The 26,801-nt window shown below is 37.9% G+C and overlaps 3 protein-coding genes across 3 annotated transcripts; 2 read left to right on the plus strand and 1 right to left on the minus strand.

The window, feature by feature from the left end:
* The first annotated feature begins 685 nt into the window (after positions 1 to 685).
* On the plus strand, positions 686 to 2,519 carry nmba (neuromedin Ba). The gene is made up of 3 exons (XM_066702909.1): positions 686 to 1,003; positions 1,364 to 1,548; positions 2,145 to 2,519. Exons 1-3 carry the CDS (start codon positions 838 to 840, stop codon positions 2,199 to 2,201), a joined length of 408 nt encoding a protein of 135 aa, XP_066559006.1. The 5' UTR covers positions 686 to 837; the 3' UTR covers positions 2,202 to 2,519.
* A 2,248-nt stretch (positions 2,520 to 4,767) lies between these two features.
* On the plus strand, positions 4,768 to 14,917 carry kti12 (KTI12 chromatin associated homolog). The gene is made up of 9 exons (XM_066701828.1): positions 4,768 to 4,989; positions 6,214 to 6,265; positions 6,620 to 6,672; positions 8,057 to 8,112; positions 8,777 to 8,856; positions 9,711 to 9,870; positions 9,960 to 10,022; positions 10,236 to 10,304; positions 14,411 to 14,917. Exons 1-9 carry the CDS (start codon positions 4,839 to 4,841, stop codon positions 14,552 to 14,554), a joined length of 828 nt encoding a protein of 275 aa, XP_066557925.1. The 5' UTR covers positions 4,768 to 4,838; the 3' UTR covers positions 14,555 to 14,917.
* A 9,761-nt stretch (positions 14,918 to 24,678) lies between these two features.
* Positions 24,679 to 25,887, minus strand: ch25hl1.1 (cholesterol 25-hydroxylase like 1, tandem duplicate 1). Its single transcript, XM_066701832.1, has one exon. It carries the CDS (start codon positions 25,764 to 25,766, stop codon positions 24,852 to 24,854), a length of 915 nt encoding a protein of 304 aa, XP_066557929.1. The 5' UTR covers positions 25,767 to 25,887; the 3' UTR covers positions 24,679 to 24,851.
* Between the last annotated feature and the right edge of the window lie 914 nt (positions 25,888 to 26,801).

Raw genomic sequence — 26,801 nt, forward strand, 5'->3', positions numbered from 1 at the left:
CTTATATGTTGCGTAACGGAGAGGATTTTCCCTGTCATGGACTTTGAGCGCCCACTTGTGAGACCTTAAAATCAATTTAATCAATGAGAAATCCTCGTTTTCTAAATGTAGTGGCACAAGCGGGCAATCAGTGTGTTTAATCTCACAATATGCGACCTAATCGATTCAATACAATTACAAACTGCATTTAGATTCAGTTATTTATTAACAATTGGTGTTCAAATTCTGGGAATATTGTTTGGAATTTTCTCAAATGTGTACTTCCTTTTATAACGTCAAAAGAGTCCACCAAAAGACAGAAATTGAGTCCACATTATGGAAACAAACGACTTTCTGAAATGTTAATAATAATAATACTAATACTAATTACAGTGGGAGAAAGAAATGCAGTAATAATCCCTTGTTTCATATTCACTATATTGATATAGAAATAAAATGTATTCTTACAGGTCTTAACATTCCTCTAAAAATGGTTTAATAAAAATAATTCCTTTAAAATGCAATGCAATTAATGGTAACACAATATTGAAGTCTGCTGTTAAAGTCAAGTTGGTTTAGATAGGGTTAAAGCACATCAACTTGGATAACTAGTTGTATTGTAGTCCGGACACACACGCAGTCTAGTCTTTGCGTAAAAAGTCATCACTTCTCATTCATCTGAAAAAGAGCCCACCCAACCGGCAACATATAAATGCAGGAGCAGACAACGACAGCGAAACGGTCGAGGACTGACGGACCAAAGAAGACAAGCTCTTGAACTCTGGTCTCAGTTTTCGGGACAGCAAGAAGACAGGACCTGTGAGCGATAGAAACCAGCTTTCGTCGTTTTGAGGAGAAATGGCCGAAATCACAGTGAACCGAATCTGTCAACTGGGGTTCCTAACGTACCTGCTGCTCTTTACCTATGTGTCCACGACCACAGCAGTCAGCCTCGATCTTACAGAACTCAGAAATAAAGTTGCAAAAATCAAAGTTAACCCGAGGGGCAATCTATGGGCAACAGGTTAGTTCATCTTATTCTTTTTTAAACGGCAAGTCTCCTTTTCTGTCATTTCCCTGTCGTTTAGCTAGCTTTGCCTTAGTCACATATGACAAGTATCAAATGACTGATACTTCATGAAAGAAGACCTTAAAACAAATCATGCAACTTCACTTCTGATGTTCAATTGTAGGTGTTTTCTGTCTAAGGTAGTTATTGGAAACCCAGACTCTCCCATTGGACTGTCTTGGGCCATTGGTTATAAATCAAGTCTTGGTTTGGCATGATGCGCTTGGTTTCTAAACAGAGACTCCGGGGCGCTTAGCATGCTGTTTTTTAGTAGCATTTGCTAACCACAAGCCGGTTCTTTCCCCAACCCCCTAGGTCATTTCATGGGCAAGAAGAGCGTCCTGGACAGCCCGCTGCTGGCGGCTCCCGGTGACTCGGCGGCGCTGGACCCGGAGCGCAGCGCGCAGGACGTCAGGGAGCTGATCACGCAGGAGGTGCTGAAGGTCGCGCTGCAGGCTCAGCTGCAGGACTCCACCGCCAGACAGGAGCTCAACGACCAGGTAAATCAGTCGACCGCCCCGCAAACCAGGATAGACAGATTTCTACCGTCCCGACTGGACCAGTGCTTCCAGTGTAACGTTGGTGAGATGATCAGGAGAGTAGGGTGAGGAGAGAAGTGATTGGAGTGAGAACTCATACACAGACCGCCACTGCAGGTACCTGCGGGGATCAGATACCCGGCTATGTTATGAAGCACGTATCTTAACCAGTCTCCAATGTCATTATTAAGATTCGTTTGTTTGATGCCATCTGTTGCCCGCACATCTACCGTAGACAACCACAATCCAGGATGAGCTTTTCAGATCAGACAGTTCTCTGCGGTCTATATGGACTGCTCCGGCTGCGCTTTTGTATTTATATTCTGCAGAGACTTGCCTTCAGCAGTGCGAATATGTACAGTATGGGAGAGAAACCCTGCACACTGTACTTTATAAAATTGTGACCACACTGCTAATACATATAGCTGTCTAGAAATCAGATCAATGCGATTTGTTTGTCCTGAAACAAATATACTTCATGTGTGCATGGTGTGCCTTGTAGCCTTTGCTCTTATGTGATTCCTGTTTGTTTGACTTTTAATTTACTTACATTACAGGAGACTGGATTATTAATGAAGATATTGGGAAGCTACATCCAAAAAAGCAGGAAGTGACGGAGACTCCAGGCTCAGTCCCCTATGTTTTAAAGTATTGGCACATGCAGCTTATATTCCTACATGGGGCGCAGGACGGATAACAGACATCTCCAAAGGTTTTCGTTCACAGCTGGGTAGCAGGTGCGGAACACGTTTTCTTTGTACTTTATCGTAACAACGTCATCTCTATTTTTATTTACGGTAACTGTAACATTGTTAATATCTATCATCAATGTATTAAAGAAGAGAAGCAAGTTATGCCTGTATATTTTTCTTACGTTTTTTGCATTACTGCTGATGTCAAAAACAATGTATTTATTTGAATAAAGATGCTCTAATTTGCACAGAAAGAGTGACATTTATGATTAAAAATAATCTTGTCTTTTGGTGAAGAAAAAACAAGAAAGCACTCATCACAGTTTCTTGTTAAAGCAGGTACACAATGCCCATCTGTGTTCATCTCATTCTTGTATATTCATGGAAGGTTGTATGAATGTTGTTCTTGTTTTTTGTAAATAGTCCTGAACATTGTTTCTCGGAGTCCAGCTCTTTGGTCATCTTTTTAATTGGGCTTAATCATATCATATAATACAATTCCTAACAGATGATTTGGCTGGTTACGCCACCAAAATATCAATCTTTGTGACACCAGTTTATTATATGCTGATGTTAAATTACAACATGGTTTTCAGATTTACTGACTTTTATTAATTTACTTGGAATGGTAATCAGTTTATTTCCATTCTGTATATCTGAGTTAATTAGAAGCTGTGAAGCATTGCAACTGTTGATTTTAAATATAATGTTTTATATTTAAATATAATGTTTTATATTTAAATATATATTTAGTGGGTTAAAACTAATCCATAAAGAGAGTGGAAGCCTCTATCATCATAAAAGTTTTACATTAACAAGACAATAATACATACATACATACATAGATACATACATACATACATACATACATACATACATCATATACATCTTTGGTTTAGAGGGTTTGTTCCCTCTATCTCACCATACTGGTGTGTGAAAGTGATTTTTGAAAAAGCTCTTAACCATACTTCATACCATGTGAAACACAACTCTTGTGGATTGATCTTAAATGCTATATGCAGGTGTGAAATCATAAAAAGTCAACTATTTTGGGGGGTCTGAAATGAGGAAGAGGACAGGGGAAACAAATTATTGTCTATAGCTATAGTTGAGGTCTTTGACTCCGAGGTGTGTAGGAGACAGACACACTTCCCCGTTGTTAGTTTTACACATTTACAAACAGGTCAGACATTTTCAATTACAGGTACTGGAGTGTGCTGAAATGAGAGGCAGTGTTGTGTGCAGGAGAAATGTGATTAGTTGCAGCTTTGTCTGACTGATGTCCTGTTTGCGAGCAATGAGGTAGGCTATACCACCACAAAGTCACATGAAGACTGAAGGAGGAGTGCTGACTCCAGGGCTCTGCAGTGATATAGTGCTGCTGATCCTTCAGGGGGCACCAGTGGAACCAGTCTTGCAGTTTCAGGGTTCAATTCTGGATGCAGTCAAGCAATTGGAGACCAGTGGGTCAGGGAAGATTAATTTTATTCAGCTTTGAAAAGTTATTCCAGACCCTCTCTTTTTTCTTTTGTTCTTGTTTACTGGGATGGTACCATGGCAATTACACAACTAATCAAACTCAATACGTGGTAACAGAGAAGAAACATAAGCCAAATGTGACACCTCTTTTAAAGATATACACTTCTCACACACAGTCTAAAAACCTGTTTATTATTATTTGTTTAGTTATAGTAACACTCTTTTCTCCCACATTTAATCTTTTTCACAAAACAGGGTATCAAAGGACTGAGTTAATCTAATTAATATATTGTAATTACTACTACTACTACTACTACTAATAATAATAATAATAATAATAATAATAATAATTTGTCAGAAATTAAAACTTTACAAAAGTAAGGCACCACTTCTCAACCATTCATGTATCCATGAAAAAAGGGTGATCGCATAACCAGTTGCCAGTGGGCTCTGCCTAACTCAAAACTCATGTTGCCAGAATACAGAGAAGCAGGGCTGGCAGTTCCGCTTATAAGCCGCGGAATTGGGCTTGTCCAACCACACAGTCGCTTATGATTTAGCTTTGCCGCTTGTTGGTATATTTTGGGCTTGTCCTAAGCTGTGGCTGCTTGGTGAACACATATGCTAATTAAAGCGCATGATTCTGATTGGACATCGTATAGGCTACATAAGTTGCTCTTCAATACCATTGATTGAAATTAATTGATTGACCTTAATAGCAGCAAACCAGCATTCCCCACTATTTTGTATTTTGAATTTTGAACTAATCAGCCCACACAATTGGACAGTTAATCAGTGGTCTTATATATATATATATATATATATATATATATATATATATATATATTGAGAAATCGACCCCAAACATACAGGTAAGAACAAAAACAATACTTTTTTAAATTTATTTTTATATTGTATGGTTTAATGTCATATACTGCAAAGTTACTACGTTTGTGCATATATAGAGAATGTATCGTCCATGTAAGCGGAAATGACGTTCAGGGGCGGCTGGGCCAAACACTTCCGGTTTAATATGGCCGCCTCCTGACAGTCAACTCGAGAGTGCATCAAATACATACGATGCCGCTGATTGTGATGTGTGGCTTTCCTTGTAGTGGAAAAAGCCAAAGAACAGAGGAATTAAAAGCTTATTTTGCACAGAGCACGGAGAGAAAGGTGCACATCGTTGGTGATGAGACGGTGGGGATTGACAAGAACTGTGTATATGCAGGTGAGATGTGTACAGTTCTGCGGCGCTTTACTCAGTGCTCCTACACAAGTTCGTTAAGAAATTAAATATATATACTTATTGTAAACATACGAAGGGTGTCTAGAGCATTCATTGAAAGTGGTTAAAATGTGAAATACACTGTAACCGCAGTTGTTAACTTTTTAACATGTAGTGGTACTTGTTTAGGCTAGCTAATTTTCCATTTTAATTAGACATTAGAAAAACAGTATAATATTCGGTTAAAAAAAAACCCATTAATTTAAACTCCCAGTTTGTAAACTGTGTTGTGCACGCAGAATTTCGACATTAATAGTATAATTTAATGTGCTGTTTGCACAATTTATCCCCATGTTCCTTGCGTCTGTTCATGACTTGTCATATCAGTTTAAGGAATCACAATCAGGGTCCCACAGCTTGAATGTAATTGTAGTCAAGAACCCAACCTTGGTATTTCTTACAGCTCCCCTCCCTCCCTTCATAGAATAAAGATGCATCTTATATAGCCTACATTACCCAGTGAAAACGGGAGGCAGTAAAGTACTATAGGTCTGTGTGGTTAATAACTTTTACTCAATATTTTGGCCAACAAGTAAATTCGAAATTTGGCTTCTGTCTTTTTAAATAATACAATAAAAAAAGCACATCAGTTTTCACTATTTTTGTATTTTTGATTTTTGAAAAAAATTGCTTAACAATTGCAACTGATTTGTTACACATAAGAGAAGCCCCCTTCAAATCAGCGCAGACCCGTTTGTCAAGACAACAAAGGAAAATGAAAACACTATTGACTAAAGACTAAGTTGTCTGTGTGTCATAGGATTAATTTGTCACCTTTTCTTATAATTAATTTAGCTCCTTTATCTTATTCTAGTAATAATAAATAAACATGCACTTGTTTTATGTATAACATGCACTATAATGGGTTGCTGTAGCCCTTAACAAAAGACAGGCCGGAAAATATACCTTAAACCAATATCCTCAAGAGCAGGAATTTATATGGATATTTGAATTTTATTTGAAATTGCAGTTGAATTGAGACTCACACCTAAATGTCAATAGCTGTGCTCGATCTTTAGCTACTGAACTCAAACTCTGCTGAATATCTCATGTCTGTGCCTGTGTAAACTGGCCAACACCTCCAGTCCTTGGAGGAAACTGTTGCGCATTGCATAATATATTAGAATTGATCTGTATTCATATTGCCTGTGGCTGTTTTCAACACAGATTCCCAGAAAGAGAAGAACCTACGGGGAGCATTAAGAGCTGAAGTTGAGAGGTAAATAGCTCCCTTTTGGACAGGGTTGAGTACAGGGAATGTTACATCAGTGGAGCTCAACAGGTGTTTTTGTTTTCTTCTTTACACCCTCCACATCAATAATGTAACACTTAATCTTCATAGTAGCATAGGCTTGTATTCTTGCCCAGTTATAATTCCTAATGGGACTAAAAGTATCAACATGAAACTCACAATCGAGTACTGATTCTAAGAAGAGTCTGAGGGGGAAAAAACAAAAATAGAATGTCATTTAGATCATTTTGATTGACAAGGCTATACAGACTGAATTCATTTATAGCAAAGATGAGTACAAAATGCTTAATCCTCACCCCCTCCCCTTTTGTTTATTCATAGGAAAGTTAACAAAGATGATATTGTGATTCTGGACTCGCTGAATTACATTAAAGGTAATCCCAGGAATGGAGACTTTTTTTTATTGTGTCTTTATTTTCTTTAAGTATTCAGGACTCCTGCAAAATTCTGGGCTTTTAAATTGCACATTGCTATTTAAAGCCAACCTCTTTTTCATATTTCATGAGGCAAGGTTTGACAGTGCTGAGTTCTTGTTGGAATATAAATCAGTATAATGTCCTCCAGTTAAAGGCTTTCCGCAATTACCTTGCAAGAGTCGAGATAGCAGGCATGTATCAGGAGAGTTGACTCTTTTTATGTTCCCTCGTTAGGGGAGATGTCTAATTTAAAACAACTTTTGTTGTAGACAGGTGCTACGCAACATCTTTGAGAGCGCTCAACTGTAAAGGCTTTCTCCTGATTTAGGAGGAGTGTGTTGTTCTCAATGCACTGTACTCTCTCACAGGGAAGGAATGTGTGGAATTGAATCTGAAGCATGAGCCTTTCTTTCTGAATCTACAGGGATACAAACTTTGTTTATACAGCTGCCATTATACAAGGGTGTTTTTCTATATTTAATCTGCAGATTGCAAATATTTATATATTTTTTTGCTAGCTAAAAAAACATGCACAAAAACATTATGAATGAGTAGATGTCAAATTAGTGGACAATACATTCTGTAAGTGTTTCCACTTATATTCCATATTATGAAACAAACTTTCTCAGTACAATCCACTGGAAATCAGGACTTTTCTGGACCTCGTATTGCTTTGGTTGCTGCCATTATAGTTAAAAAAATGTAATGTATTGTAAAAGTTAAGTGATTACATGATTTTTATATATGATGTGGTGACCTTAAATCAGCCTTTGTGAAGTATGTAACAAAACCACATAAACCATAGGTTCAGCTTTTGAAAGACATAAGCACATTATGAAAATTGTTTTGATACAATTATACAATGATGATTTTTTTTATTCAGTAAAGGATATTTTCCCCTTAAATGCAAAATAATATTGTGCACATGAGACTGGTGTAATTTAAAACAGTCCATTACACATTTTATAATTACCTGGTTTGAAAGATCCAATTAAAAATATTGAATTTGTAAAACTGCTTTAGGGAAATACATTTTCATTGAGATTTGCTGGAATATCACTTATTTTGTTGCTTTAAGTCTCAATAAATATAATGTCTCTCAGTCCCTTTGAGACTAGTTAAATGTTCTCTCTAAAATAACCTTTCATGACGCAAAACATGATCTGGATCCATATACTACTCGGAGAAACCCATACCTTGGGTACATTTGAAATTAGGCTACAAAGATACAGAAATATTTTTGGAGAATCAGCTTCACAAGTTTACAGGGTGTTAATGTGTTTCAGGGATAGTTATACACGGTCAGTTTGCCAATAATACTGTTTCTGCTTTACTCTTACAGGTTACAGATATGAGCTGTTTTGTCTAATCAAGCACACCCAGACTCCGCACTGTCTGGTATGTAAGTGACTGTGAAACATTTTATTGAATTAGAACTGTGAGGCGTTTTGACTCCATCAAAGACATTACAATAATTACTTCATATTTCATGTAATTTGACACTACTTTTTTAGTACAATTGAGGATTCAAAGCATTTCATCTTCACAGTTAACATAATTGGTGTTGTATTTAAATGAAAAGGTTGACCCTTTCCATGAAGTGGAAATAATAGAAAAAAGTAAATATTTGGTTATTGCATCTTGGTCTATCCCACAACATCACCCCCTACTATTTTTTCATCTCCAGTGCTGCCAGTGCATGAGACACTACTCTGTATGCACTTCTCTGAACTTTTCTTTAATACATGACTCTGACTAATACCGGCTTTTAGCTTTATGCATTGTACTTGCCCTACTGCTAGGCATCAGTATTTATAAAATTTCGTCCTGTGTAATTCTTAATGCTTATATATTGAAAGTGATTTTTTTGTGTTTTCTATGGTGTATTTTCTTACCTTTTTTAATTTATCACCCTTGGTTAGGACATCTGTCAAGTTAATAAATAAATGCATTGTATTGCTCTGTACTACTGAACTAAATAACTGAATAACATCCTTGTAATGAATATACTATAGCACCAATCTTTATTTATGTATGTACATGATTGTTTGCTTGTTTAAAGGTTTATTGCTTAACCTCAGCAGAAGTTAGCTCTACGTGGAATAAGAGTAGGGATGTAGAGAAGCAGTACACCCAAGACATGTAAGTCTTCATTTTTCTTGCATGAAATAGATTTAATATGTCTAAGATTAAATAAGTGGTGGCAGTTTTCAGCCCTCCTTTTGAAATTCAACTGGTTGTCATGAGAACCAAGAATACTGTGCAGTTACTTATTTGTGAATGGTGAGCTATGTACAACCAACTTAATTAATAATTTAACTTCTGGTGTATGTTTTACCTTTTATTTGTCTGTTCTCTCTTGGTATTGCAGAAGTTTGACACCTTAATTAGATTCAGATTTAGATTGTGGGAGTAATGCTAATCAAGCAGAGAGAGAATGTTTTCCAAGTGTGACCATATCCTGCTGATATATGATGCACCCTGCTTATTGCCCAGTGAGCAACACATCTTAATATTCCTGTAGCACACTGGGAGAAAACAGAATAGCATAGTCACATGCCAGTGAGTGTAATGCTACTCCTCCATTAGACACTAGCTAGAGTGAGGAGACCTTATATAAATCAGTTTGATTTGCAAAATATCTTGACATTCCTTCTTGCAGAGCATATTTTGATAATATTAAAATGTCTCCAGCAGTGGAAGTCAAGCTGTTAAAATGACATCTATTTAAACTCCCTTTGAAACTTCCTGCCTGGCAGCAAATCTAGATGGGGAGAGTGTTATGCCCTGAGCTGCCATTCAATATTACTATTACAGACTAGGGACTGGTATGCACTTTTGTTCAGTCACAGAGTACAGTAATCTGTATTGTACAAAAAGCAAGCACATTCTCCAAATGCCAGTGAATTAACCAATCATTGTTTACCAAAAGAAATAGCCTCATGTGAATTTTCTCCAGCAAACATTGTGTAAAATATCTTGCTGCCCTCTTGCAGATTAGATGCTTTGGTTATGAGATTTGAGGCTCCAGACTCTAGGAATCGATGGGACAGCCCTCTCTTTACGATTCAGAAAGAAGACTTGCTGCCGTGTGAAGCAATCTCTGATGCCATCTTTCATAGGAAGGCACCTCCTCCTAACCAGTCTACACAAAGTGTGAGTAGCTTACTTTTAAAGAGTCTTTTAAAAAAACTAACGCTCTTTAACTCATCTTCTCACATTATAAATGTGTTTTTCCCTTGCAGCAACCGCTGTCATCCACAAGCTTTTTATATGAGTTAGACAAAGTGACCCAAGATGTGCTGATGGTATGTTTCCCTTTAAAGAATATTTCCAATTTTACTCCAATTTGATTTAAAAAGATGAAATATAGTAACTGTTGTCTATTTGATTTTGTTACATATGAACATTTTGAATGCATCGTACCTTTTATTTGTACCCCTGAAAATAAGTTCAGATGGAATAGTTATGGATTCCCAGGTTATTTTTTGGTATTGATTCTTTGCTCTTATATCTCTCAGGCTGTTTTAAATGCACAAAAGACCAGTGTTCCCGGGGATCTCATAGCTTTACCTGGAGCCACGGAAAAAATATCCTTTGGGTAGTTGTTGCCACTCATTTGAGACTATAGACTTACTATTGGATGGAGATTATATAAACGAGAATAAAACTACATTTTAACACTAGTGCCGTAGCCAGTCATTGTAACCGATAGCTCTTTAACAGCTGCGAAATGATAATCAAAGGCAAACCATCGTATAAAACTGAAGTTTTATTCATTAACATCAAATCCAAATATGACCATAAAACATTAATATTATTGCTATAAATAACATCAAAGCACTTTTTTTTCTAAATGCGCACACTGCAGTCAAAACATGAATAACTATATAGCCTACAATAAGCAAAAAGCTCAAAAATGGCATACAATAAGATAATGAAACAAGTGTAAACGTAAATATTGGAATAATGCTCAAAAGCAATATTTTATAGTTCAAAAATAACTATTGAATTTATCAAAACATGATTGTACACTAAAGTAAACATTTTCAACACGTTTCTGCACTTTCCCTACATGAGCTCGTACCTCACACTGCATTTTGACAGCCTCTCCAGGTGAACACTTTTGCTCCACAAATATATACCATCGCAATAAATGCTGCTCCACTGATAATGTCCACGAATCATCACTCTGTACTGTGCAGTAGCAATCGTGTATTGATCAGTAGAGTAAAAGCACTCGGTGCCATTTGGACCTGGCGTTTCACTCGCAATGTTTTCACAGCACTGGCATAAACCCACAAATGATCTGTCATTCCCAGTATCACTGATGCCCCTGAATCAGTCATGTTCATATACAGTGAGGGAAAAAAGTATTTGATTTTGAATGTTTGCCCACTGACAAACAAATCATCAGTCTACAATTTTAATGGTAGGTGTATTTTAACTGAGAGACAGAATAACAACAAAAAAATCCATAAAAACGCATTTAAAAAAAGTTATACATTGATTTGCATGTTAATGAGGGAAATAAGTATTTGATCCCCTATCAATCAGCAAGATTTCTGGCTCCCAGGTGTCTTTTATACAGGTAATGACCTGAGATTAGGAGCACTCTCTTAAAGGGAGTGCTCCTAATCTCAGTTCGTTACCTGTATAAAAGACACCTGTCCACAGCAGCAATCAATCAATCAGATTCCAAACTCTCCGCCATGGCCAAGACCAAAGAGCTGTCCAAGGATGTCAGGGACAAGATTGTAGACCTACACAAGGCTGGAATGGGCTACAAGACCATCGCCAAGCAGCTTGGTGAGAAGGTGACAACAGTTGGTGCGATTATTCGCAAATGGAAGAAACACAAAAATAACTGTCAGTCTCCCTCTGTCTGGGGCTCCATGCAAGATCTCACCTCGTGGAGTTTCAATGATCATGAGAACGGTGAGGAATCAGCCCAGAACTACACGGGAGGATCTTGTTAATGATCTCAAGGCAGCTGGGACCATAGTCACCAAGAAAACAATTGGTAACACACTACGCCGCGAAGGACTGAAATCCTGCAGTGCCTGCAAGGCCCCCCTGCTCAAGAAAGCACATGTACAGGCCCGTCTGAAGTTTGCCAATGAACATCTGAATGATTCAGAGGAGAACTGGGTGAAAGTGTTGTGGTCAGATGAGATCAAAATTGAGCTCTTTGGCATCAACTCAACTCGCCGTGTTTGGAGGAGGAGGAATGACCCCAAGAACACCATCCCCACCGTCAAACATGGAGGTGGAAACATTATGCTTTGGGGGTGTTTTTCTGCTAAGGGGACAGCACAACTGCCCCGCATCAAAGGGACGATGGACGGGGCCATGTACCATCAAATCTTGGGTGAGAACCTCCTTCCCTCAGCCAGGGCATTGAAAATGGGTCGTGGATGGATATTCCAGCATGACAATGACCCAAATCACACAGCCAAGGCAACAAAGGAGTGGCTCAAGAAGAAGCACATTAAGGTCCTGGAGTGGCCTAGCCAATCTCCAGACCTTAATCCCATAGAAAATCTGTGGAGGGAGCTGAAGGTTCGAGTTGCCAAACGTCAGCCTCGAAACCTTAATGACTTGGAGAGGATCTGCAAAGAGGAGTGGGACAAAATCCCTCCTGAGATGTGTGCAAACCTGGTGGCCAACTACAAGAAACGACTGACCTCTGTGATTACCAACAAGGGTTTTGCCACCAAGTACTAAGTCGAAGGGGTCAAATACTTATTTCCCTCATTAACATGCAAATCACTGTACACAGCATTTCCAAAATGAGCTCTCTTCAATCTCCGTTTCCAATCCATGTTTATTTGCGGGTAATCACTGCATCAGCTCAATCTGTCTACAGTTGTAAGAAAACACCTGTAATGCTGAACAATGCATGTGTTTTTCAAACATATGAAACACTGTAGACAGGTATAAATCGCCCACTTGAGCACCAGACTGACTGTATTGTAAAGGGCAGGCAGGATTATGCGTTATTTTTTATTTATTATGTATTTAAATGAGCAGTCAAAATAACCCGATTTTGGCTATTCTAGCTAAATGCGTTTAAAATGTGTCTAGCTAAACTTATTTTCGTGTTTATGCAGCTAAAACTGTAGGCATGTTTAATGCATACATTTAGGAAAAGTCATGAAGGGGTATGCATACTGTAATTAGGAACACGGAGTAATGCCAAATTTAATAACCAAATCGGTCAAATTGACCGGCTCGGAGCTTCTACTGTTAAAGCAATAAAAGACTAGCAATAGATTTCTTATTGAAATCAAAGGGGACACCACGTTGTCCGTTTTTCACTTTATTTCAGCCTAATGCACTTGTCGAAGCACAGCTTCTGTTCCATGATGTGTTGGCAGGATGTGTTGTGAAAGATATGCAGTTTTTTGACTTCTGCAAGGTTTATGTCCTTGTAAACGTAACCATTAGCATTTTGTTTTCTGTTCTGAAAGACATTAACAGGCTAGGATGGAAGCTGTTGTATGTTTTTCACAACACTTCTCTGGTTGTAGCCTTTTTCAAGAGATGTATAGGAAGCATTTACTACTGCTTCCACTGTTGCATATTTTGAATACACAGTATAAAATATCATAATAAATAGGGAGGGAAACGCATCTACATCTTAGCTGTGTGAAATGGACCATAATTTGGTCCATTAGATATGTTAAATGTTGCTATTTTTATTGTTCAACACATGTCCTTTTCTGTGTTACAGTATATGCTTATCCATTCCTTCTCGCTTGTCTTTTTTTTTTTTTTTAAACATTCCTTTGACATGAATAATTTGGAAAGGTAGATTGATCAGAAAGCATTTAATTTCACAGGTTACATTAAAGCAGTGCCATGACAGAGCTTAATGCTGTTTTTCAGCTTCAGACAGGAGCATTTTAGATAAGGAATGAAGACATAAAAAATGCATTGTAGTGTGCATTCCCCTTGTGCTTTGGTGTTCATGGGCCAGTGAGATCAAACTGTTACCAAATATCTTTTTCATAAAAATAATTAAGGAATACCAGAAGGTAAGCCCTTTATCTTTCTATGATTGATCTGCTTATTCCAATTAAACATAAAGCATATAGGTAATAGGTAATAGGATGACTGGCTAGCCCCTTCTGCTAATGCCATATCATTGCTGAATTGCTGTGAATGGCATGATGATACAACAAGATCTCATCCTATCTGGAACTAACTAACAATCACTTTCGGTTGTTTGTTGGTTCATTCATCAGTTAACATTAGGTTTGATCTGGAGAAGCTGTGCAAGTTGCAGCCTTATATTAAGTCAATTTAAAATTATGGCTTCATGCAAATTATGATAAATATGTAAGTGAATTGAATGACTCAAATTACTTGTGAATGTATGTGAGTATTAGGGCAACTTCAAAATCCTGTTGTCTCAAACATCATGTGAAAAGGGCCAGGTGGTGACCCTAGGTAGTGATTGAAAACCTGAAGATGACTTTATCTGTTAGAAAATGCCTTGACCCCATCTAACACCAAGTGGTTCTGAGTTTTCCAGCTTTGTAAGACTTTATGAGGCTGACTCATCTGCTTATATAAATATCACTTATTTGTTTTGGATCATCCATCAGTTTGAGGGCCTTTGTAAACTGTCCCCTAAGGTCTCCAATGATTGCACTATCATTAGCCTTAATTTCCCTTAACCTCTGTGCACATAGAACTGACCAGAAATCTGAACATGGCAGAGCTGCGTAAACTACGCCGTCAGTTCATCAGCTACACCAAGACGCACCCTACAGAAAACATCGGGAAAATAGCCAACATGTTTGTGCAATATTTAAACAAGAGCATGCATTAATAGGGGTGGGGTAGTTTACTTGTGTTCCATTGACATCGCAAGGGATGTTTTTACTCCTTTATTGAGTTCCACTTAAATCATTTTCATCCCTTTATCTGTTCAGGGTTCAACAGGGTGAAGTCTCATTCCTCAGATTACATTTTCTGCAGTTTAGTTTGTCTGTTACCAATTAAATGCAATATAAGCTTGCTTTATTTATGATGGAATTGGTTTCATTTGAAAATTTTAGTCTGGACCTTCGGATAAATCTTACTTCCTGAAAGAGTTTTTATTTTATTTTTATTTCTGTATAATGGGTGTTAAGTGCTGCAAACAATGTTCGTGAAATCAATAAATTGAAAATGCTTTTGGTGCCTTGGTTTACTTACCGATGTATGTGTGTATATATGATGCATATATTTTGGTGTCCCAAGCATATTACAAATATTACATTTATTTATTTTTTATTAAAATGACATATGTCTCAACACTCCTATCTTTATTCACTGATAGGAGTATTTTCCCTTGAGTATTAAAAATTGTAGGAGCTATTAATCTCCAATCATCCAAAATATCATACCGGATAACTGTCCACACCTAAAATGAAAATCCAAAAATGTTACAAAAATCAAAAAAAAAAATATATATATATTGCAAAGACAACGGACATTCAGGAGCATTTTTACTTCAGAATGCATTTTGCTGGCCATGTGACGGACATCACATAATTCAGAAGATCATGAAGGACCCCCAGGCTGTCCAGCAAGTTTACTAAATCAATCCTAAAATGTTGATAATTTGACCTTTTCGATCACTGCTGCACTATGGTCCAAATTTCTGTGTTATACTGGAAAACACTTAAAAACCATTTATAATATTGTTTAAAAATATATATATATATTTAATGTGTAACATGACATTGAATAGTTGTAGGTCAGAGTAATACATTTATCTAAGTGGTCAAGTAATTGCTTGATTCATAAGTTAAAACTTGTATTTTGTCATAGCGGAAAATGATCACTTTTTGTTAACCAATGATGTCACTCCTTATCTGGAGTGACTTGCTTATAATTTCAGTGTTTTTAGGAGTATTTAGAAGCGTGTAGGCATCACATTTACATTGTGATGTATTAACAACACAATTACTTATTTATAACATAATTTCTGTAGTTTTAATGCATATTTAGTCTGTGTGGATGTCCTTAAATAACAAATGAGATGGCAACATGGTCATTATTGTTTTGGTTTAATTGATGTTTATGCCATGAAGCCATTTGCAAGTTTTAAGAGAATATATAAATCCAAGTTCAAAAATAGTGCAATTCCTATAAATGTAAAATGTTATATCAAAACATTCAATGTACTTTTTAATCTGTTGAAATGTTAATTAATTAATTTAATTTAATTGACTTCATGTCATAAATGAGTTACACCATTGTCATTGTGTTTAAGTGCATCTTTGTTGCTGAGATTATCATTAGATATCATCCCATATGAAATCTCACAGTATGTCATTCCGAGTAGCAATATCAGTCAGGTAGGACAACACAGATTATTCTTGTAAAAATACACAAGTCAGTGTCCTTGAGTTAAGGATACAACAATAATCAATTTCGCAGCATTTGCCAGTATTCAGCGTTATGATATTTGAGATTGTTTTTTTTGTTTTTTTCCCCTGGGCTGAATGTTTGTTGAGATGAAACTATGAATACTTATAACCCACTCTATGCTGACAAAAAACTAAAGTCAAATAATTTGCTAATCTGTCAATGTTATCCAGTATGACATTTTTGATACTAGAAAATACGATTTATGATAAAGTATAAATTATTATTTTCAAAAATATAACTTTCTGAAATATATACATAACATTCTAATGAGGATAGAATTTTAAACTTTTTTTTCACCATTTTAAAATCCTTATTTGTCACTGACATATATATATATATATTTTTAATCTGCCCTTAAAGTGGGAATCATAGTAATTGGAAAAGCAAGCCATCCAATTACACTTGACAAATACATGGTTTTAAATGTTCTTCACTATTTATATTCCCATTAATATCAGTGTCTATGGAAATGAGTAGCTGAGACACAGCATTAGTGTATAATGGTCTGTGTACTGCTTTGATTTGGGATGTTTTGATACTTTCTTCGCTGTGACACCCTGTGCAATAAAACTAAAGACTCTCGTGGTTAGCGGTTATGTAATGTTTCTGTGCATCTCTAAAAGGTGCTACAGTTGATTGTCGTTATCCATTATGTCACTTTTTAATGAGGAAACCTCAGTATTTATGGAATCCCATCTCAATGTGTTAAAATGTCTTCAGCATGGTAACTCTTCACTGCTGTGAGAATATGCCTCCTTTTATATACTAGCCATGTTGTAGGTATAGTTCAGCAGCGTAGCCAAGTTGTAATAAAAGATCAATGCATTGTCTTTTGGACAGCTGACCTTTGAAGTAGTGGTCTTCCATGTCAAATGGGATCTAAAAATGTGGGAGGGTTTCAGTTGGTACATCCATTATTAACATGAATGGAGTTAAACATTCTTTTATTTACTGAAATGTTTGAAACCACTAATATGTAAAATGCAGTATATTGTCCAGCCTTGGGCATAAGTGCTTGGGCTTCTCAGTATTTGAAGATGTTAGTAACTCAGAAAGTTGTTTGTTCCTATTAGAAAGAGGAGGGTCCGCATTTTGGGAAGGAACTGATGAACGAAGTGGATTAAGAACGTTTAGCTAAAGGCAATGCAGCTTTTATTCAATAACTCCTGATGGGTCTTTAATGATGTAAAAGTCTAGGGCTCATCGCATTAGTTTTGGGTTTCATGATAACCGTGCTTCATTCGGTCATCGTGTCAAGCCCGAATGTTTTAGTAGAGCCCTGCCAGATTAACAGTATTATTCCTCAAATAACATCTACATCTGTATTTCCAGGATACTTGCCTTCTGCAGGAGTGTCTGTAGCTAGTTCTGCAAGCTGTCAGACACTGCTCTCTCTTTGCGTTCCGTTTTGTGCCTGAGATCATCCCATACACCCCATATATCTGGCCAATTAAAATGCCTTGCTGCAAAAAGCTCAACTGCCTTTAACCTGCCTTCTGACCCCAATAAGTATTAAATTCCCATGTTTGTGTATGACAGATTGCAGTGCCATTTTTAACAAGCTTGTTACAGTGTTTTTCATGCAATTATATTGGCATTGATGTAACTAAATCAACTGTTTTCTAAATAGTCTTTATCCACAATAACCCTCAATAAGAAAGACCATTTAACTTGTCTTCTGACATGTCTGCAGAATTTAGCATGCCATGTTTTACTTATTCACAACAGTCCCCCCCAACCCACCACTTTCTTGTCATCGTCTTAAACTCTGTGCTTTCAGTTTTACTGATCACCCTTCCTACCCATGTTTGATTTTCTCTTTGCTATTCCTCGACACTAGGCACTACAAAAGTGATTCAAATTATCTTAAGTATAACGTTACCTAATACATAATCATTTTTTAAAGGAGCTTATTCCATCATAATCTGACAGACCAATTTCTGTGCTTGTGCTGCTGTGTGTGTTACATTGTGTGTTTGTGGAGGGAGGTGTAGTATGCAATGTCTTTGGGCCAAGACTAATAATGCAATCCAGACTCTACATGCAGCTTCATCTACCTATCATGAACATATTTTGCTTTCATCCTCAAGAAACAAAATAATAATATAATATATATGAGTGTTCCTCTTGTGATTGATCCCCAATACCCCAGTGCAGTTTGTTTCATCCTGAGATTCAAAGCGTCTTCACTCTTGTTTACAAACCAATATACTGACTTCTCTCTTCATGAAGACGTGATGTAGGTGGCAGATGTTCCTCTACTGTATGAAATCTCTCTATGAAATTCTCCCATCTTGACCTGCTTTTCTTCAATGATGGCTTCCCCTGTATCTGCTGCTCAGCAAACATATGCTCCACATCCACCAAGTCTCTCCTACCACCAGCTTCCTTAGTTTAACGCGTTGACATTCACACAGTACCTTTCCAGTTGTCACTTGTGCTCAACGTCCCGCTGTCATCCCCCACATAGGATACCTCTTAGTACCCTTCTAGTTTCATACGCAGGCCTGCTGTCTCCAGGCCTCTTTCTACATAGATTTCCCCTGACAGATGGTTCACCTCACCTGGGGGAACGCTGATTGCATTTAACATTTCACTGGCCTTCTGTGTGCTTTCAACTTCTGTCCTTTCCTTTGGCCAGTGCTGGGTGAACTATATTCCCTCCTTTTAGACTGAGACAATCCACTAGTGTAGTTCCGTCACACAGCCACACTGGATGTCCCGAGGGGAGCAGTACTGACTGGAAATGTAACGTAGTGCCCCTCTCATTAAGGTTATCGACGCTGGGGGTTTCAATTAAGGCAGCAAAATGCAATTAAGCATCTACTTGTTAATGTGTGCAAGTAACTGTATCTGCATAATGCAGCCAACTTGATACGATGCATTAACCTTTTGGAAAAGGAGACCATTCAGGCTGAAAACATTGCTTTAGAGTGTGACCACTGATCAATTTGGTCAATGAAGATTAACAGGATTCCATGGTATTCTTGAATTATGTTCTCCCTAACCCCATGTTCATAAATAGATGGATTTTGTGTTGTTGAAGATGACGGTGATATATATAGAATGAAAATGCATTAGATATGGTGAAATCGTTTTTCACCCCTTTGAGGTCACATCATTTGTAATGTTGATTTTATAACAGACATACAAAACAAGTTAACAGTTCTCCCTTTTTCTTTTTTTTTTTGCCTGAAAATGGAAGCTTCATTGGCACAGTTTGATGTCTGATCTCACCATTGCTGTCCAAGTGCAGCCTCACCTCCGGGAGACGAAAAATCTTCTGAACAGAAATTACATTTTTCGTAGGGTAATGACGAAAGCAAAAGAAAAAAGAAAGAAAAGAAACTAAAGTCATACGACAGCTGATGCTGAGCCTGTCAGGATGGATCTGCGACTGCTGGTGCCTGTGTAAAGTGGAGATAACTGCAGACCTCTGAGAGACGTGTGACTGTCTTTGCTTTTTCTGTTATCCAACAGTCCTGTGGTGAGGACCTGCAGTTTAAAGCTGCCTGTGTATCATCTCAGACACCATCCATTGTAAAGCTTACCATGGTATATTTCTATGGAAATGTCACATTTTGACTGTGGTTTTCCCTTGCCTTGCTTTCTCTGCGTCTGTCATCATGGTTTTCCTGTACTTTGCCCTGTTTTACCAGGCACCCCTAGGATTTAATAAGTATTTAAGGGTTGTTAAATAACACCCTTATACAATTTAATGTCATCATGATCATTTACATAGAAAGCATGGTATAATGACAGGAAAGTGTCAACTACGGAATGTAAATGAAGTCTCCCAATTTAAATCAATATTCAAAGCGGTTTGGACATACTTCTGAGGCTGCAGTCCGGCTTTGCCCATAGATAGCGGTACATATCGTATGGAAAGACCAAGACTGACAGACATTAGACACCTGTCAGGTTATTCTGTGTCTAAGCAAGTCAGAGCTGATTGGCATTATGCAAACCTCTGCTGGTCCTATCCAAGCAAGTGACTGCTTACATTGTTTTCACTAGCAACATTTAAGTTAGCAGAGGTTTGAAAAATAGAAAGAAAGAAAAGGTCAGCTTTTTTAACAGGGTGGTTTTTTTTTTTCTATGCCATTTTTAGATGTTTTTTGATGTGATTGTGACATCACTGGGTAGCTGCTAATATGGCTTGGAAAATAATGCTTTTAGGACTTTGCGATATGTGTGCAGAAGCCGAAGGGGAAGGGGCACACCTTGGCAATTTTATTCCAACATTAGCACACTGCATTCCACATTTTGCTTCGAGTGTGTCATTATACTTTTCCACAAACTGCAGTGGTGTGCTCTTTAGCTAAAGGTGTGGGTTAGATTGTGTACAGGTTTAGTTGTGTCTGGTTGTGTTTTGTACATTGGGACTAAAAGGAACCAAGGGCACGAGTTGCTCAACAGCCTCCCAGCAGCGAAGTGGGTTTGAAAGGAAAATAAGCACAGCCACTGGTGAATAATGCAGTACCTTGTGGCAAAGATATTCATCAAATTGGTTGTGGATGTTTTGAATAGGAAATGAAGGTTATTTTTTAAACAGTGCTTAATGTTACGTTTCAGTTTCAGATCGCAAATTTCAGAATGATTTAAACGGATTGACGAACTTTGAGCTGTGTCAAGGTCTAATTTGCCTATTTTTGTAATGACCTAAACAAACCAATGAACACTCGGAGCCTGTGTAAGTGCCTGGTTTAATGTTAAAAAAAGCTAACATGCTTCTTTTAGTTTCTCTCTCTTTAATGTCAATCTTTATAGTGAGAATAGTGTGTTTCCCCTGTTGAATTTGTATTTATTTCTCCATTAAAAGGAATGCTTCTAATATATCCATCACATTCTGATATAATTGTCTGTGGACAGATGAGAGGGACATTCAACACACACGCATTCTGCGAGTTGCAAAACAGCTACAGCAATTTGACTGAGCTACTACTTACCCAGAGAGCATGGTCTTTTACTGTAGGTGACAAGGCAGCTTGCTTTCAGCTTTTAATTTTTTATCTTTACAAAGACGGATCCTGGCAGTGGCATTTGAATAATGAGTTAGTAAACCCTGCAGCGTGAAGCTGTAATGACGATGTGAGAGTCCTGCATTTCCTGCTGTCAGTGAGAGCTAATGGAAACAAAAAACAGTTCAAAGAGGCTCAGATTGAAGCTAAAGGTAATCACAGAGCAGAGGTTTTATATCCCTCAGAGGTGTCTGCCAGGACCACTGCAGCCTTTCGTTAAGTCCTGAAGAATGGGACTCATTTGCAATTGATTTAGAAGATTTTCCAAGTTTTGCTTTCCTTAATGAGAATGAGCAACTGTGAGAGTGTAATAGGAACTGTGTCAAAAGAACACACGTTTAATACATCATTATTCCTTATACACATATGCACAATATTGCACTAACATCAAAATATAGATATTGTTAGTATGTATATAGTCAACAAGGTCATAGCACACAATGTCTAAAATCCCATTACGTTCCATTCCCAGCGAAGAGTGATGCATCGTTTTTTATGCTGGATCTTTATGAATGTCTAGATCTATTTGTTTGTTTTCAAATTCATTGTCCAGGTCTCTTAAAGATGAAATGTGAGGAGAAGAGCAATATTGGATAATCATGTTAGCTGCACATTACACAGACCGATTGGTTTCCCCATAAACCAATTTTAGAGAGCAATACACTGGAAAAGACCTGATTGTTCTATATAATACTGATTTAAAACAACAGGAAGCAAGCACTCCTTTTCATTGTTGTAAAGTGTTCAAGCAATGCTGTAAACAGCCACTGTGACACCTAAGGGCATGCATAAATAGAAGCACAGAGAGAGCCGGCTGTATTTCTTCATATTTCTCTGAACTTGATGTGTTAAAACTAAAACAATTTTCTGCTCAGTTCAAATTAAAGTATTCTTAAGGTCAGTAACCATAATAGATGAGGTAACGAGAGGGTGTCTTAAATTATTGAAGGCTCTCAGATTTACCCTTGGAAGAAGCAATTTCTATGTAAACCAAGTAGTGTAATCAAGTGTTTTATCAATCCTTTGGCAGTCACTTCCTGATGCTTCTATCAACAAGGTGTGATGGATTAGAATGAAAAATGGCTTGCGTGGCATCTTGCAATTGATGATAGTATAAAACTGGCAATTGTTTTTCTTTTTCTTTTCAAAAAGGGCAAGCTTTGGGTGTATTTTTCCAGGCAGGATCAGAAATCACCAACACAATAGACCGTACACAGCTGGTGTTAATATATTCAGGCACACAGTGCATTTTGAAAGTACATTCACTACAATGATACACAGTGTGAGAAATCCATGGTGGTAGTGTAGTCAGTCACTAATGATTTTTGTTCAGAGCATCTCTGGCTGTTCAATTCTTAAAAATGAACTTGAGAGACACCCATAAATCTGTGCTTTCTTACCTATGACCTATTTTCCTATAATTCTGCACCCCAAATAATATGTAAATGAGGTACTGTTTTGTCTGTATAACTTTTAGTTAAAATATCATAATTTACCACAATTGTAAACATAAAGGATGTAAATGGTACCTTCATGCAGCACTTTCATAGCTTACACTCCGAATTATTTTAGTTTACTTATAACTGTAGGGCACTGCTGCTTTCATATTATTGACAGCACGAGCTGGCAGTTCCCTACAGGTACAATAGCAAGGAACACGTTTGCTGGCTTGAAAATTGGCCTGATTGGATTAAACCTTTTATTCCTTGAACGTGAACACAATTGCATTAGCAGATAATACCAGCAAAGAAGACATTTCCTAAACTAAAGCTTGTGTGCATCGTAGATTCAATTCCCGCCCGATGTGCTGTGTAAGATCTCTCAACCGACGGGATGTTCTTCCTGTAATCCTCTCTCACTGTCTGCTCACTACATCACCCATTGATTCAAAACAGGTGAGTTGTGGCCCTGGGAAATGCAATGGACTGTCTATTTTAGTAAAACAAGGATAAGGAAAATTGATGATGAGACGCATGAGGCCAAAGTTACGGTGATTATCAAGGTGAGCTTTGTTTATTCTAATCTTAAGGGTGTAGTTACTGAACACTAACCTTTTGACTCATCATTTGTCTTCTAGACACGTTTCACATTGCTGTGTGGACTACTACTCATTCTAAGAGTCGTGTGGAAATTTAACGACTGGACGAAATGCAAGGTACAATCTATTATAGGTGAAGTAAAAACACTTCAGGCTAATTGGCGTTGGCAATATATGAAGAATGGATCCCAGCTAGATTCAAGTAATTGGAAAGAATTCAAACGGCTTTAGTATCTGGGGTGGTTTTATCAATATCCCAGCTTGTGCTCTAGGAGTTGGATGAGTGTGAAGGTTGTTTTTCTGGTTGTCTACGATTCTCTGTACCCTGAATGACATCTTTTGAGAGTGTGAGTGAAGCGTCGGCTGGAGTCAGGTTTTATCGTACAATCGGAAATGCAACCTTCAGGGCAGTCTGGCACCTCTGCACTGATTCACTGTTTGGACGTCAAGTCTCCCATCATATGTCATATTCAAAATGCATCTCATAACTCCCTGTTTGTTTGTTAGTCCATTATGTTTAGACTGTTGTTTTAGGGACAGTCCTTGTTGCTTCTTATAAATCAGTTTGCTTTGACCCAAACACTTTTACAAACCCAGAGGCGGGAATAGAAAAGATTCAAAGGGCCTTTTCATGAAAACAAGAAATGATGCTGTCACAGTGGAAGTTGAGAGGTGCACATGACTTCTTAACCTAATCTAAAATGCAGTATTTCTATCTGAATATCATGAATTCCGATATCAGTTATCCCTTGTGTGTTGAATTTCAAAATGGGCTCATCATAATTCCACTCTGAAATACAAAGCAAAACTAAAACATGGGATAACAAATGCCACATCAGGTAACATTTGCTCATTGGTGAGTCTGACCTGTCTGCAATTCCACCGTGACCCTGTTAATGAATTTAATCATATTATTAAACCTTAGTATGGATTGGCCTATGCTGCAACACAGCTCTTTTTCATTTTTAATACTTGGCTAATTTGTTTATTTGTCCTCTTTCATCTATTTATTATATTAATTTACTAGAGCTAATTATATTGATTTACTAGAGCTAATCCCTTTTATTTTCTTAATTTAGCTCCTATAATTGGCAAGATTATCTACAATTAGCTGCCTCTCTCTAGTGAAACATTTTGCTAATTAATCTTATTAGTGCTATATATATATATATATATATATATATATTATAATGTTTTGGTACATTTCACTTTAATGTAAATCCTACTCTAGGTGAAGAATGCCAGTGTACATTTGTTGTGAGCCTGAAATCTTCAGTACGGTTTGTAAAAGCAGAGGATAACCACACAATGGAGTGGATAGACACCTTCTGGTGAAAATTAGTAACTTCAGCTGCTCAAGGTAAAATGGCTCCAGACATTTTTCCCATTAATACTTTTTTCTTTTGTAAATACCCTTTGGACTATTACTACAAGAAATAAAGGAGTGATCAGTAAGATAAAGGCAAAACACTTCAATAAGTTGGCATCCTTTCTTTATTTCTCAGCACAGTGAAAAAAAGATTATTGACAATAAATATTATATTGAAACAGCACATTCTGAAGTTAGTCTCAGATTATAGCACAGAATGATACAAAACAGAACAGCTACAAGAGACGCTTACACTTCAAACACAGGTCTTGGCCCTCTTTCAAAAGTTCCCCTTTTGCACGAGTCTTGTGTCTCTGTCCACGGAGATGGCGGTCCCGCAGATCTTGTCCCAGTGGCTGAAGAAGGGGGCAAAGTTACTATGAGGCTTCTGATGATGCATATCGTGGGCTGGGGTGCCCCCGTAGAGGCCCAGGGGGATGATGTTGTTGAGAGCCCAGGGCATTTCGTAGCCGACATGGCCTTCCACTGACATCCAGGTGCCGATGATTATGCAGGTCCAACCCGTCAGGGGGTGGCAGGCCAGCAGGAGAGGGTTGGTCTGGATCCAGAAGCCCACGGTCATCATCTCAACCACACTGAGGTGCTGCGTGGTCCAGGAGAAAGGGGCGGTGTAGCTGTGGTGGTAGGAATGCACGCTCCGGTACAGGTAGCGGTTCTTGTGGTGGACCAGGTGCCACAGGTAGTACTGGAAATCGAACAGTAGCAAGCAGCCCAGGACCCCAGTGGCCAGCTCCAGGACAGAGGGCGCCCGGGTGTGCAGAGGGGATGAGGGCATCACGAAGCTGTTGACGACCACGGCGGGGATCACGAACACCACGTATTTGTACACCACCTGGCACAAGCATGTGGCCATTAACCCCACAGTGGGCTGCCTTTCCTTCTGGATCTTGTAGCGGTAGAAGAAGGGCAGCTTCTCCCCCAAGAGGTCTATGATGGCAAAGGGGAGGCTGAAAGACAAGTAACTGCAGAAGGCGATGAGCACGGGGAAGAAGGGCGACGACACAGTGGAGTGGTGATGCAGCCGGATGTGGTCCCATGTGGGCTGCAGCAGCACGTCGGAGGAGCTCTTGGTGCGCAGAAACTTCAGGACCATGCTCTTATTCCACATTTTGTGTGCCCTGATGCAGCTGCTGCTCCCAAGATGCTTGCTATCAAACTGAGACATGGAAAGCATCTCTCTTTATACAGCAGGCAAGCACTGACCTAGTTCAGATTCGTGTGGAGAGGGGTAATCTCATTACAGAAATAAGGAGATTTTTTTGAATAAGAAAGCTGTCAATGCGGAAATTGTTTAAATTGTTATTGTTTTGGTTTGGATTTTGGCACAAATTGTAGAACAGACGCTTATAATAATAGGCTCGACCCTTAAGCTCACACAATGGCAGCATTTTCCCTGAATCTGAATAAAGACAAAGCCTAACATTCAGCATGACCTTCTAGTCCAGATTTCACTGAAAATATTTCAGTGTTAAGGGTTTAATGGGAGTAAATTATGTAACATGATATGATTGGAGTAAATTAGGTAACCTGATAATAATACAGTCATACTGTGCTATTTATTTGTTTTGTTTTAGTTTACCATTATTAACAGGGTTTAAGATATTTCTTAATACCAGAGTATATATGAATGGAATTTGGTAAAGATGCTTGGCTATGAAATAATTACTTTGTGTCAAAAATTAATAAAGAAAATGGCCTGTGATGAATGGACTTGAGCCGCCATCCCTTGTATAAAAACAGTTAGTGTGTGTGTGTGTGTTTTACGAGGTCCTTCAAATGTAAAGTTATTGTGCTTTAGCGATCTTACATCCCATACAGTTATTGTTGTGTATTTTCAGTATTTGAACATTATATAACCTTGTCAATCAGGTTATCAAATCCTTATAAGCTCCACACACACATATGTAAACTTGACTGATTAAAACGCAGGTATTTAACTTTTCTTTTGTTTCAGGTCGGTGTCTGCCGCGGGGATCAGATCTGGGAGTGGTTTTGTTTACAAGATGTAAATCAGGTTTAGTCTATAGGATTCGAAGGTTTTCCTCAGGGAGTTATTACTCCCATAGACAAGAGTTTTAAAAGGTGTGCAGGTGCATTGTATTAGAGGTGGGGGGGAAATAGCATTGACAGGAAATAATAAAAAGGTAAAAAAAATTAAAAAGTTTAAATGAACACATCAGATTAGTATTTTTACTGTTATTGAATCTGT

Source organism: Amia ocellicauda, chromosome 4 (genome assembly GCF_036373705.1).
Source record: "Amia ocellicauda isolate fAmiCal2 chromosome 4, fAmiCal2.hap1, whole genome shotgun sequence".
NCBI classification, from domain to species: domain Eukaryota; kingdom Metazoa; phylum Chordata; class Actinopteri; order Amiiformes; family Amiidae; genus Amia; species Amia ocellicauda.